At 41.8% G+C, this 14,269-nt stretch overlaps 1 protein-coding gene across 4 annotated transcripts; it reads right to left on the reverse strand.

Annotated features, from left to right (window-relative positions):
* Window positions 1–6,607: 6,607 nt before the first annotated feature.
* Window positions 6,608–9,138, reverse strand: LOC131246725 (transcription factor TCP20-like). 4 transcript variants are annotated; one of them, XM_058247096.1, is made up of 3 exons: window positions 7,933–9,138; window positions 7,102–7,156; window positions 6,608–6,885 (listed from the first exon to the last, which is right to left on the reverse strand). In XM_058247096.1, the coding sequence occupies exon 1, from the start codon at window positions 9,082–9,084 to the stop codon at window positions 8,101–8,103; it is 984 nt and encodes a 327-aa protein (XP_058103079.1). In that variant the 5' UTR covers window positions 9,085–9,138; the 3' UTR covers window positions 6,608–6,885; window positions 7,102–7,156; window positions 7,933–8,100. The 4 variants fall into 4 exon arrangements, with proteins under 4 accessions (XP_058103079.1, XP_058103077.1, XP_058103078.1 ...); XM_058247094.1 differs by having other exon boundaries at window positions 7,884–9,138; XM_058247095.1 differs by lacking the exon at window positions 6,608–6,885 and having other exon boundaries at window positions 7,002–7,156.
* Between the last annotated feature and the right edge of the window lie 5,131 nt (window positions 9,139–14,269).

Here is a 14,269-nt window from a genome sequence, read left to right on the forward strand (position 1 = left end):
TGGGATCAGTGTCGCAGGGGTAACAGGAAAGATATCGGAGCATGGCCTACCATTGATGGGTCCACTGGATTAATGGCTTAGATGAGTGGAAGGCAGGTCACATCTGTACCATGGCAAGGTCAAACAAAAAGCACCTTCCAACTGGGAAGTGGCTGAATGTCTTTGCTGTGCCTGCTTTGGTTTGTTGCAGCTTGTTTGCTTAGTTTAAGCACACATGAAAACTCCACTCGATATGCAGTTGGGTTGGGCTGACTCGAAAACTTAGATTCTACTGGACTCAAAATGGGTAGAAATTCATGGCAAAATCTTCTTCTCTAGCCTTCTCTCCTCTTTGGTCTGGTGCTCCGTGCAGCTGGCATAAAACACCCAAGCTATGTGAGGTCCACCACATCCACTCCGTGTGTCATTCCGGCACCATTAGAACAATGCGTACAAAAGATAAGCCCTGTTAAAAACTCATATGCGCCACACCAGTGGGAACAATGAAAGATACATACCATGGTGGCCCCACATACGAACCTATGGTCAGCATCTGATCCTCCATTGTTCCATGTGGTGTGGCCAATCTGATTTGTGGGTCTGGCTAATTTTTTTACTTAGTGGCCTAACATTGGGATAGAACCCGATGTATGGAATGGATTTTACATGTAGAACATGGCATCAATGTAATTTTTCAAGCTATCTATTGAACGGCATTTTGGGCTGTCTTTGGGTGGTTTCGATAATCGGGCAATGCTATCAAGATTGCAATGCAATTGCACAGCGCCATCCAAACACAAAATCGGTGGCTATTACTATCATCATGAAAATTGAATTTGGGATCCAAACAGTATGAAAGGTCCAGTTTACCAAAAATCCCTCCAATTAAAAGATGCTAGCTATCGAAAATTTTGCTTTTTTTTAGCTGAATGTGGTATCTAACCATTGCAGTATTTTACTTCGTAACTATCTATTGTTCATGCCACTTGAAGGGTTCTTTCTTTATTAAGGAGATGTTTGATATCTGGGCCTTCAACAGTGGGGCCCATAATATCAACGGTCTTTGTATCACTGAAGTGCGGCTGTAAGGCACGAACTTTGAAACCCAACATTTTAAGTAACCTCAGGTAAATGAATGGGTCCAACAACACTCCCAATTCTATCGGCATGGTTCATCTAGAGGGGAGCGGGTTAGGTGCAACCCCGGCCTCACCCGGCCCTTACTGTGGGGCCCACCTTCATGTATGTGTTGTATATCCATGCCGTCTATCTGTTTTTCCATGTCAGTTTAGGGGATGAACCAAAAAATGAAGCAGATCCAAATCTCAGGTGGACCATACTAGAAGAAACAGTAGTGATTGAACAGCTCATCATTAAAAAACTTCCTGGGGGCACACCTTAATGTTTTCTTAATGTTTACTTGATTCCAACCCGTTGATAAGGTCACAAAAACCTTGATGAAAGGTAAAAACAAATATTAGCTTGATCCCAACTTCTGTAGAGCAGAGTTTTTAGGGTTCAATCACCACTGTTTCCTACAGTACGGTCCACCTGAGATTTGGATCTCAAAAAAATGGATGGACGGTGTGGATATACAACACATATATCAAGGTGGGCCCCACGGTAAGGGCTGCACCATATTAAGTGGTGATGCCAGGCCGCTCCTAATCTACTCTCCATCAAGTGAGAACCTATGGATGGACTATGTTTCATGATAAACATGGATCTGATGATCTCAGCCATCTACATAGTGGCAAGCCCTTCCTCAACCTCACAAACGTCACCAACATGGCAGCTCCGTCGCATAGTTGTAAACTTCAGTGACTCCGATTTGAGGAGATTTGTAGTTGAATCACCATGAAACTCACCCGACTCGGCATGAGTCGACCGAGTCACATCATCTATAAAAAAGATAATATGTTGTTTTGGATTTTTAAATTATTTTATCATTTCCAACCATTTTTATTCGTTAAAATACAGATTAAAGACTCAAACGAGTCTTCTAATCGACTTGACTCAGCTACACATCCACTCGAGTTTTTGAGAGTTTGAACTATTGTCCAACATCATATACAGCTGATGGGCCAAAATGATGAGAAGGCTAAGGTTGTTCCACTCGTGTGAATTTTGGTTCATAGCCCACTCATGACAGTTTCTATTGGTGTTTGTTTATGAATAACATCATGATGTTGAATGACTTGATGCGTTTTAGCAAACCATACCTTATACAAGTTAATAGCTATCCAATTATAAGATATGCGATGACAGTTGTCTAATAAATTTTTATATTTTACTTATTATTTAAAAAAAAAAAAATAGATAATTTTAAATTCAAGCCACAATTCATGCATCCAGCTAATTGATAGATCTAGTTGCAGACCAGTTGCAGTCCTGCTTGTACCGAATTCATTGAAGAGATTTGATTATTGCAGTCCTGCTTGTACCGAATTCATTGAAGAGATTTGATTGAATGACACGAGCAGCTACTGCCAAAGATGGGTCCCACATGTTTGAAAGTTTGTTCTGCAAAGTGAGTCACCAGCCCATATATGATAGCAACTTGTTAATCAATCAAATCTTTCTATGTCATGCTAATACCTGTGACGGTGTAGAAAAATACTGAATCCATGTCCTAAAACGTTGCTAAGCTTACATGCATCTCTACATGCAGTTGCACGTGCAAACCCCATGTGTGACATCTGAGCCATAGATCAAGCCAGATTCTTCAAGCAGCAACAGGTGAGTGAAAATATTGGACAACTTAAAATTAATTAAGCTGTCTAATGAATTTTAATATCCCACTTATTATATGATTAAGAAATAAAAGATATCTTAGTTTTGAATTCAAATAGAATTCATGCATCCAGCTAATTGATAGAGCTTTAGATGCAGAAGGGTTACTGTCCTGCTTCTACTTATGTTGGTATATGACCTGGAGGGATTTGATTGAACGGCGGGCAGCTGCTGTCAAAGGTGGGTCCAACGTCTTTGAAAGTTATTATCTTAAGTAAGTCACTCACCGACTCATCTTTGATAGCAGCCAACCAACCAATTAAATCCTGCCACGTCAAGCTTTCACCGATGTCGGCATAGGAAAATACTCAATCCGCATTGGCCTAGAGCTTTGTATTGGATTGGTCCTTACTCTTGCTCGGGTGGTAGGCTCTCAAGAGTTTCAACTCCCGATCAAAGGTTCGAGTACCCATAGGTGGTGAAATTCCACTAGCGTTAGTGTGTGTGTGTGGGGTGTGTGTGCGTGTATTAAACAAAACAAAACATAAAAAAATAAAAATAAAAACAAAATAAAATAAAAACTTTGTATTGGATAGCCACGATTATTTTGTAGAAGTAGGGCCCAGGGATCAGAAGATCCCACGCATTCAATTTTTGTGCCATTCTTACTTAAGAGTAGATCATTACTGTAATTCCTTTCTTATCTGTCTGTTTGGACTGATACATAAAAAGATTGTTTGAAGCATGGACCATTGACGTCTTGATCAGTGTGATCTTAGCCGTCCGTTGATCTAGCTAATCACGTAAAACAAGCCAGAGTCGCTGGACAGGCAGAGGGCTGTGAAAACCAGAGCTTCAAACGTGGCTAGAATTATGAAATCATAGAATCACATCTACTAACTTCATAGAGAATATCAGCTTCTTTGAGCCAAGAAAGCAACGGTGGAGAAGAAAACTGACAATGGTAAACATTAAGTGAAGAATATTGATGGCTATGATCGCTTTACTAGGGTTATTTTCGAAATAAAGGCCATCCATAATGAGGCCCATTGGATGGACAGTCCCGATTAAACATCATCCTGCCACGTGTACTGTAGAGATGATTGTAGTTCCAACGTATTCTTACCTATCATCGTTCAAAATATACATGCATGACTACGTACTTTTGCAAGGGGTTTGTTAGAATACATACTGGTCTATTGATATTGTATACGCCAACAAGTTTGGCTTTGTATGTGGGCCCAGTTTGTTCAATGATCTATGCCGTTTATGATTTGGAAGATATCCATAAGATAACAATTCTTAGATTGGATGTTATAACCCTTTAATCAATTGGTGTTTTTCCATTGAAAAGATGGTTCGCTTAACCTAAAAATAATCAAAGGATAAATATTTCAATTTGGGAGATAATTTTTTTCGGTTTCCCTATCCGCGGTGAGATCCATCATATGAACGGTTTGGATCAATGAAAAAGACATAGATCCAACGGCTAGGTTCAGGCGTATACAGTTTCTATACGTCGGCATGTATCCTAGAAAACATCTTTTGGATAGTACGTGAGGAGAAATGCCAGTGAAAATAGAGAGAGAGAGAGAGAGAGAGAGAGAGAAGATTTTTGGTGCAATGGCTAACATGGCACCTCAGTAGAAGATCCGGACCATTCATCAGGTGGGGGCCCCACTGGCATTCCATGGCACAAAAATCAGGCTGGTCGACTTATCTGACGGGCATCCATCGATCGAATATGGACTGTTTAACAAAAAAGTTCTATCAACCGACCATTTGGTGGGTCCCACAGCAGCCTGATTCGTGGATCAACGCATGCCCTTATGGTGGCTCACCTTATGATTTCCTGCACGTGTACCATGTTGGCGTGGGTGACACGAAACTTCCCTTTAATCGGTCCTCATGAGAATGTCCTTGCTTTCTCTGAAGTGTGCAGATGATGTGCATGAACCCCTCAAAGGATATTCACGTGAAGATCATTGATAAATCCTATTGGTAGCCCACGTGCAAGATCCCAGCCATTCATGAGAAGGGCTCTACACTGAGCCTGCACCATCCAGAAAACGCATGTTGGTTCACTCATCAGGTCGGCCCACGTAATGGACAGTCAGAATCACTCCATCAACGACCCCCAACCAAAAAAAAAAACATGGGGCTGCACCCAATGGGTGGAGCTGCCTATAGTTTAATCTGGGTCATGGTCATCATGTGGTCCACCTCTTGGACGGCCAGGATCTCAGATACCTTCTATCACTAAATTCAGGCAGATTACTAGTCCATTCAGTACTCATAGAAACGATGATTCCCAAGAGTCACAAAAATTTCAATCTAATCAACATCTACTTCGATCTCTCCCACCAAATGAAATCCAATCAGCGTTCAGAACTGGTGTCGCGTTTGAATGCACAAGTGAACTGAATTGCAATAATGTTTCTTAGTATTTATAATAAGGAAGTAGCCCTCAAATGCAGTTTTCACTTAGAAGATGTAAAACAAATATTAGACATTCTACAAAAGTATTTTGCAATTGATTCTGAGTAGTTACGTTAGCCAAAGATGAACATTTCTAGACTTTTTAGCACACAAGCAAGCTATAAGACAAGGCAGCATTCGGATCTTAGCTCAAAAACACGAAAATTCAAAATATTATCGAGTTTTGCTGAGGTTTTAGAGTGGAGTCGGGGTTTTCCTAGGTTTTGAGTGAGACATGACCGGATGTGCGTCCGACGAGTCATTTTCTAGTTTGTAAACTATGATTTGGATGCATATGTGAATTGAATTTTGAAATATTGATCATTACAAGGAATATTACGAATTAAGAAACACTTAATGACATTTCTAGGATTATAGACTTGGATATTAGTAATTGAATTGGAGAGAAACTAGGAATCTCAATGGATGGTATGATCTTCCAAGAACTTGTATCTTTTGTTGGTATGCATGTGTGTGTATGTAAGCGTCGCCACATTGCCCTTCTTTTTCTCCACTGAACTACTTGAACTGAGTTCCCCACAACGTCGGAAAAATCCAAATGTGGAGAAGAACGGTCGAATTGAGAGCAGTTTCAAATAGAGTGATATAAACTACAAAGATGATGTATGTTTGCGTGGGATTAGAATATTGGCCTGAGGAGAAAAATGCATCCTCCTAAGGGAAAATTGTGTGTTGCAATCAAGCGTCGCTTTGACCGTTGATCTTCAATCAAGCTTCCTTCGATCAGCCTCTTATATAAAGCTCAAGAACTCTTCTTTTTTTTAATGATTATTGGTTGGTACATTAGTACACACATCGCACTGTTAGCCGGATGCAGATTTCCTGTGAAAGCCTCGCCTTCGGCAGGAAGTTCTTGGGAATCGAAACCAAGTGGATTTTTAGAATTCTGATTATAAGTATTAATGTTCTAATTATGTGGATTGTTAGGATTATCCCACTATGATTTACAATTGGCCATTGAGGCACCATGGCCATCCGTATGTCCATTAAAAGATTAGAGAGTATTCACTATAAAATATCATGAAATTTCTTGATATTTGGTGCAACCAAACGCATAGTAAACAAATACAAGATACCTTCATGCAATACAACAATTCCTAGTATTCCTAGTGATGAAGTACACTTCAAATTGCGGTTACGTTTCTTTAGGAGCTGAACATGCATGAAAGCAATGTAATTGTAAGTTGGAACCAAATGAGAATTTGGTTATTTCCACCTTACTAGCATGATGATTGGAAATTCAATTGACTAGTACATCCAAACACACCCCAAATGCAACACTTGAGGTCTTGGTATCGATCCTTAGTGGGGGTGGCTAACATGGAGTGTGTTTACTGACATGGGTGTTTATTAACAAGCTAACCCAAAAAAAAAACACACACACACACACCCCAAATGCTCATAAACTACATTTAAATGAAATGTTCATAGAAATATTCTCCTCATGAGGGGAGATATACAAATCTGCACTTGAATCACCGGAACATTGATTTGAGCCATTGCTTCATGCAGGTGGACCCCACCTTACAGTTCATCCAGTGGGCCCTACTGTGGGGTTGCAACGCATGATTGAAACTACCCCACATGCGATATCGAAATGTACATCAGCTGGATATCTGAGATCATTTGATGGAGGAGAGAGACCCGTCATCCATGTCCTACCATACCAACGATCTACATTCGCGAAGATGGGACCCACATGCAGAATTCCTCAGCCCAAATGGAAAAAAAAAAGGCTGTAAATTCAGGCCATACATTGTACAATCTGATGTTGAATTGAAGATCACATGGTAAATGATTATAGTTTTTATTTTTATTAATATATTTTTTTTCAAAAACAAGCTGATCGCCACAACATTCATAATCAAAGAAGATATAATCAAAAGATACCTGAAAATAAGTATTTAAGTCCAATACCAATCCATTCAGTTTTGCACATTCCCCCCTGCACATTCCAAATCACATTCAATCAAATAACATTGCTGTGGCATTCAAAGAAAAACAAGATAATATAAATTGTATGGAGATTGCATGTGTGGGATTTGGACCGTTTGATCAGGTGGGGCATGCTGTGAGAACATGTCCTGACCCAAAAGTCAGGCTGCTTCAATCATCAGGTATTGAATATGGAATATGGATGAATATGGAATATGGAGTGATATGGATCACTCTCTCTCTCTCTCTCTCTCTCTCTCTCTCTGCCTTATTTTTTTGGCCATTCATCTAGTGGGGCCCACCTTGAAAGTGCCTTGGACCAAATATCAATCTGGTCCACTCATTAGATGGGTCCACCCAGCTGAGTATTGAATATTGGTCTCCTTCTTTTCTAACCATCCTTTTGTCTAATGCAGCTGTGGTCCACCTGATAAATGGAATGGCCTGATTTTTTGGCCATTCATCTAGTGGGGCCCACCTTAAACATGTGTTGGCCTGAAAATTAGGCTGGTCCTCTCATTAGATGGGTCACACATGTATGTTGAGTATGGAACATGGGTCTTCTTCTTTTCTAACCATCCTTTTGTCTGATGGACCTGTGGTCCACCTGATGAGTGGACTGGCCTGATTTTTGGGCCAGGGCATATTCACTGTGGGCCCCACCTGATGAATTGCCCGGATCTTGTACATGTCTGAACACAATTAAAAGAAAGAAAGAAAAAAAAAAAAAAAAAAACCTGTATATGGAGACTTGGATGAAGCTAAGCAGAGAAAGATGGGCCACACCCAATACCCAAATCCATCCAAACAATCCAATTTCCTTAAAACAATGAAAATTCTCCCATATCTCTCTTCCCCAACTCCTGCAGCTACACCGAAGAACTCCGTATTCCCATCGCACAATCCCATCCGTTGATCTCCTTAAATTCTCCTTCAAAACACTTACCACTCTCACTATCTTGAACCTTGAGAATCATCCTTACTAGATGGTGGCATCTGAGCCGTCTGTTGAGATGGCCCCACCCCCCTTCCATGCCCAGCCTGCTGATAGAACTGGCTCAAGGCCTGTGTAGTCAAAACTCCAATATGCCCATCTTGCGACAACCCAAGCTCCAATCCAGGCAGCTGTTGATTGTGTCCACCCAAGATCGGTCCAAAACTCACCGGGCCCATGTTGGGACCCGGCAATTCGAACCCATGGACCCCGATCCGTGGCAAGAAATTCGAACCCTCACCTCCGAAGGTTGATGTAGACGGGCCTGCCGTGTGAAGAACCCCGGGCCCAAAGCCACCGACGGTGGGCCACAGGCCCGTGGCGATGTGCGGTCTACCATAGCTACCTCCTCCTATCATAGTCCAATTAGCTCTAGACCCGATACCCGGTCCCAGTTCCGGGTGCGGCCCGACCGAAGATGAACTCCCCTGTTGGGAAACCGACCCGACGGCGGCGCCGGTTAGCATCGACGCAGGGATCGTTCCGGTACCCGTCGCAGCAATAATCGACGCCTCCGATTGCTGCAGCAGCCACTGTATTGTCTCACCGTCTGATTTGTGGCCCAGCTCTCTCGTGAGCTGGAAAATCCTGGCCGCACATAAGGCTGGCATCCGTATCCTTCTCCCCCTACCGTCCACCTTAGTATGTCTATCCTTGTTGGAGCTTCTCTTGGGTGCAAGCTGTTTCTTGCCATCATCTTTCTCTGCTACAACAATCTGCAATTCTCGACCGTCGGATGATGAAGACGGCTTGGTGTCTGTGATCTGAGGCTGTTGTGGGTGGGCCAGGGGCTGGTGGAAGATGGGTAGCTCTTGCGGTAGCTTTGAGGGCTTGGGATCCATTGGAAAACAGAGGAAAACAGGGGTTTGGTTTTTTTGAAATTGGATTGAATTATGGTGACACAAAAGGTCTATGCTTTCATGGCTTTTCACTGTTTTTGGCATTCCAATAAAATGTGTCTACCAAAAAAAAAAAAAGCATTTGAATGGGCCCAAATACCCTTGTTTTTCAAAATTTACACTCTTTAAATTTATATTTTAAAAAAAAAAAAAAAAAAACCTGTCCTCTGATGGGGTTATGCTGTATGTGACTCATCCACCGTACATTTGGGGTACGTGGATGGTTATCTGGTTATCCGTACCATACGGATGGTTGGACATGTCTTTAGATGGAGAATAGCTACAAAAAAAAGTTCATTTGATGGTCTTTATGTTTGATTTTGGACATTGGATTTGGAATTCTGATTGGTTTGATTTTGGTGGTCCGTTTGATGGATGGGATTGGACGGTTGTGATCACTCTATTGGCGTTGAATTAAAGGTGGGGTCCATCCATTGGATGCTACATGCATGGTGGAGGTGAATTATCTTTTGGTACTCTCTCTCTCTCTCTCTCTCTTTCTTTCTCTCTCTGCCGTTGATTGTACAATTTCCTTCCGTTGATTGTACAAAGGGGAGAATGATGGCCCACTATTTTATGGGTTTTGACGGTATTCAGTAAGGGACGAGAAGCTTGCTCTTACGAACAATGAATACAGCCTCAATACCCGTTTATTTCAAATTTTACCGCGTGTTTTAACTGTCGGTATTGGTTCGTTTCATTACAATGTGCGTTTTCCACAGTTCACTAGTTTGTGGAGACCTGTCCACCATCACGCACCTGGCATGCATGGACGAGGAATTACATTAGTTGGATGATCCTAACCGTCCAATAGATTGTTGAAAAGATAAGGGTCATTGATCCAGGTTGAATGGCCGAAGTGGATGATCTCGTCCCTGTGATTTTTAGGAGATGTGAATGTCCATGTTAGGATGGATGTGTGATACTTGTGGGTAATGGATGATTAGCCACAATTTAGTTTTTCTTTGTTTTAACCGTTGGATGCGATGGGGCTTACTTTGGTGTATGTCTATTAAAGAGTGGTAGCTTATATGTGGTACTGGGCTACACTTATGTGAATCCAGACCATTCAAATCATAGGTCTCATTGGAATTAGTCACAGGCAATCCTTACCCATCTTGATTATCCTTGGAATGTGAACAGAAAACCATTTTCTTTTAAACCGTCCATCTGATTGCCACCAAGTAGAACGTCAGGCGCATTGAAATTCACCACAATTGATTTTGGACTAATCACTATTTCACTTTTAACCATCCATGTCATAGACAGCTATCGGATGGTTAGGATTGACTCGACTAGGGTGGTTTTCTACCTGTGCTCCACGATTTGGATGGTTCAGATGGATGTACCAGTGTCCCACCAGATGAGTCATCACTACTTCTAAAATGGTGGTGGACTAGCACCAGATTTAGTCGTCTCTATGATTCCAGCTTTGACTGCATGTGTTCACCCCACCATCACAGGCCCACCAAAACCTTTCCCTTTTCTACATAGAGATTTTTTTATACTATGGCCGACTGTGACTGTTGATATGCAAGCATCCAGTGACTGTACACGTGGCACACTAACTATTAAACTGCCCAACTTGTGGGACCCACTGCAGATATTTCATCATCCTAAAATAGAATTGAATGAATAACCCAACCACTAACTAACGGACATTGGTTCGTTGAATTTGGACCGTCCATCAAATTAAATATCCACCAATAGGCCAGTTAAGAAATTAACACTGCAATTCTTGATATATGATCGAACTAACTTGGGTTCCACAATTTGGGCGGATCTCTTATATGACACGTGTAAAGTTTCTCACTGCCGGAGTATCAACTACAACACTCTGCCAGAGTATGTAAGTTTTTTTCCCTTCAATCCCCACATTCCATGGATTCCTCCTTCATTATTTCTCTCCCCTGCATGCTATTATTGCAACTGCAATGTAATGCATCTCTTGCAAGGGACTCAACTGTGCACTTGGCAGAGTTCTAGTGGTCCACGTGGCGTTCTTTGAATGGTCCAATGGTGGTTGCGTCTGCACCACTCCTGACCCATGCTTCCACAAAAAAGGAAGAGATACAAAGGCTACTCGCGAATACGATTATAAACTTACTCGCAGGCTTCTTTTGTTACTATGAGCACTTTCTCAAGATCCGGACCGTTCATCAAGCGTCTCGATATTTGGTATTTACGTTGTAAATGAAAGGAGACATTCGTTTTCATGGAAGTCCAACACTCGTGTGAAGAATATGGATCGTTAGTTAACTTTTTCTAAACGTCCATCTACTGAGAAGTAACAGTGGCCCAACAGATGAGTGAACCAGCCTGAAATTTCGTCTAAGAAACGTAAATCGCTCAAGCCAAGAAATGAGAAGTCTGGATCACTCACACGCGTACCATGCTACCAGGTCATTTCTTGTAGGATTCAATTCCTACTCGCGCGAGTAGGATCACTCTGCTCCAGCAAAATAATGGAATAATCAACCACAACCAATGAGGGTGTTTGTGGGGAGTTGTTGCAGTTGTAACAAAAGCCTGTTTTCTGACAGTGCATGAGCTTTTCATTTCTATTTTCCTCTTCAGAATCAAAGCTGTGACATAAAACCAGCCTTTGAGATCTCACGTGTTCCAATGTGCCATGCACGTGAGAATTTTGGACCTTTCATCAAGTGGGCCCCACTTAGTATGCCCATTAGCCCAAGAGCCAGGCCGATCTGGCCATCAGGTGGACTGTAAGTAGATATATATTCATTCAACCGTCCATTTGCTTCACACAAGTAACCCTCATCTGATAATATTACTACATGCATGATTATTCTAATAAACTACATACCACGTCGTGTCCCACCTGATGAACGGACCAGATCTCTCTGATAAATGCCACATTGGGGACAGTATCGTTTCGGATGTTTACACGTGCGAGTAGCCATCGGATTTCCCAGCTCCACAATGCTGGAAAACTGGCCATGAGCGTCGGAGAGGATCCTGCAGAGAGATCCTGCCATGTACAGGAAAAAACTTAATACTCGAGCGGTATGATATCTCATACACATGCACTCATAAACTACAAAACTTGCATTAAATTTAATCAACTACACCGTCCAATTACGATGTTCACTTTTGACGGTTCATGATCCAAGAACTATACTTGAAATGATGTCATAGGTGGCTGATTGATGGACATCTAATCGACGGTTAGAATCCTGTAATATTCGTCGTCATCACATGTGGCACTCATTTACGGCTACGTAGGTAATCCAAATTGTGGGACACGTTGTCGGTGGAGCATCTCTAAAATCAAACTCATCGATCAATCCTAACCATCCAACTGGCTGGTATCAAATGAATGGTTAAAAGCAAAATAGTGAGCGGCCAAAAATCAAAAGGAAAAAATCAGATGGTTCCTGTCATCTTCTTGGTGTAATTCTCAGGTTATGCTCCTGCCACGTTTATATCAGGAATTTGGACGGTCTGGATCGCCAAAGAATTATGCCACGTGGATGTTTGATGAACCCGCATTTTAACGGTGGTTAACAATCAGAAGATGGTTTCCGGGGGCTACATTTAACAATTTAACGGCCAGAATCTATTAAAACAAATGTCCATTAATCAGAACTCATGGTCATCAAATCAGTAAGTACTCTGAAGTTACATGACCTATCTGTGGTGGGACCCATTATTTTGACTGTTAAATTTGAGTTGCATAAATCCCACGTGGATAATTAATGAATGCATGTGTATGAACTATCATACTCTGGCAGAGTATCAAATAACCACGAAATTTAAATAAATGTACACCTGTCAAAATAAGCCCTTATCTTTCAAATGGATATTTTATGAAAATGACATGAAATTCCAACACTTTCCTATCATGACAAAGCTGCCCCATTTTCAATTAATCTTGGACACTGACTCTTGTATCCAAAACACTATCAACCATCAAATCGGTGAGGGTAATCGTTCATCTATGCCGTTGCATCGGTGGGCCATAGTCACAAGGAGGGGCCCACTAGTTATCTTTATTAATACCATCTTCTATGTGTAGGTTGTGTTTTCAAGTGGACCCAAGAAAATGATGTTGAGTTGCCTCTCCCCAAAACTTACATGGGACCCACTACTGGTGAAGGCTGCAAAAAAAATACTCTAGGGGGACCCATTTCAACTATCCAATTGGTGGACTGCGAAATCAAACTAATGTATGGCTTGAAATTTCTGATAGAAACCAATGAGATGGTTGGGATTGCTTTGCCGAAGAGAATTTTGGCCCATTGCCTATCAATAGTAGATATAGTCAGATGAACCGTCTGGATTGATGAATGTTATGGGTAAATCCAAATTGAGTTGCATCGAGATTAACTCTAGCATTAATGAGCAAGGCCTTGGACTAATAAGTGTCTGAGGTGAGGTGAATGTCTGATCCAGTAGCTCACGTAGAACTACAACGCCGACCCGAGACTCGGAAGAAGTCATTGCACATCCTATGAGCCGGATCTCGGAGCAACAATAGCACATCCGACCCGCTTATGTCGACTCAAAATGCAGAAAAGCTTCACCTACCCATTCAGTGTTCCACCGAGTCGAGCCAACAATCCGCTTATCTATGGGCTCGGGTCAACAAGTAAGATCTAAACCATAAAGTCGACTCAGATGAAAACCTAGTTAGCAATAGTATTAACGCACACCCCTAGTAACGCTCGAATGAGTAAAGCCGATCTCCGAGTAACCGTTGACAACTGCGTGTGTGTAGCCCTCGCATAGTAGCGATGACCATGCCGAGATTATCGGACACGTTCAATGCAACCCTCATGTATACATACAGATCATTTCTATTTATACAGGTACACATGATCTTGCACCTTCACTCTACTATACTCAACTTATACCCAATTTCTCTAGCCGACTTTGGCATCAGAGGGTCCCTGCTTGACTCAGGGTCTCCTTTGTTTATTGTTCTATACAAGACCAGAGTTCGCTCCGAGCACCTACGACTCCACCGATGGTGACCCAGATTTTGGCATCAAGTGTGAAGGTTGGTCTATTTTAACAGTTGGTCGCGGAATCAAGATTGGATGGGCATGAACGGTGTAGATTTCACCTCTATTATTTATGTATCACGTCACTGTAAAATCAAGTGAAACTTGGTAGTGATCTTTCATGGTTTGTCACGTCCATATCACTCAGTAGGCGTTCTAGACTGTATGATAGTTCATCACCGTTTTGAAGATGGTGGTGACTC

Source organism: Magnolia sinica, chromosome 5 (genome assembly GCF_029962835.1).
Source record: "Magnolia sinica isolate HGM2019 chromosome 5, MsV1, whole genome shotgun sequence".
Lineage (NCBI taxonomy): Eukaryota > Viridiplantae > Streptophyta > Magnoliopsida > Magnoliales > Magnoliaceae > Magnolia > Magnolia sinica.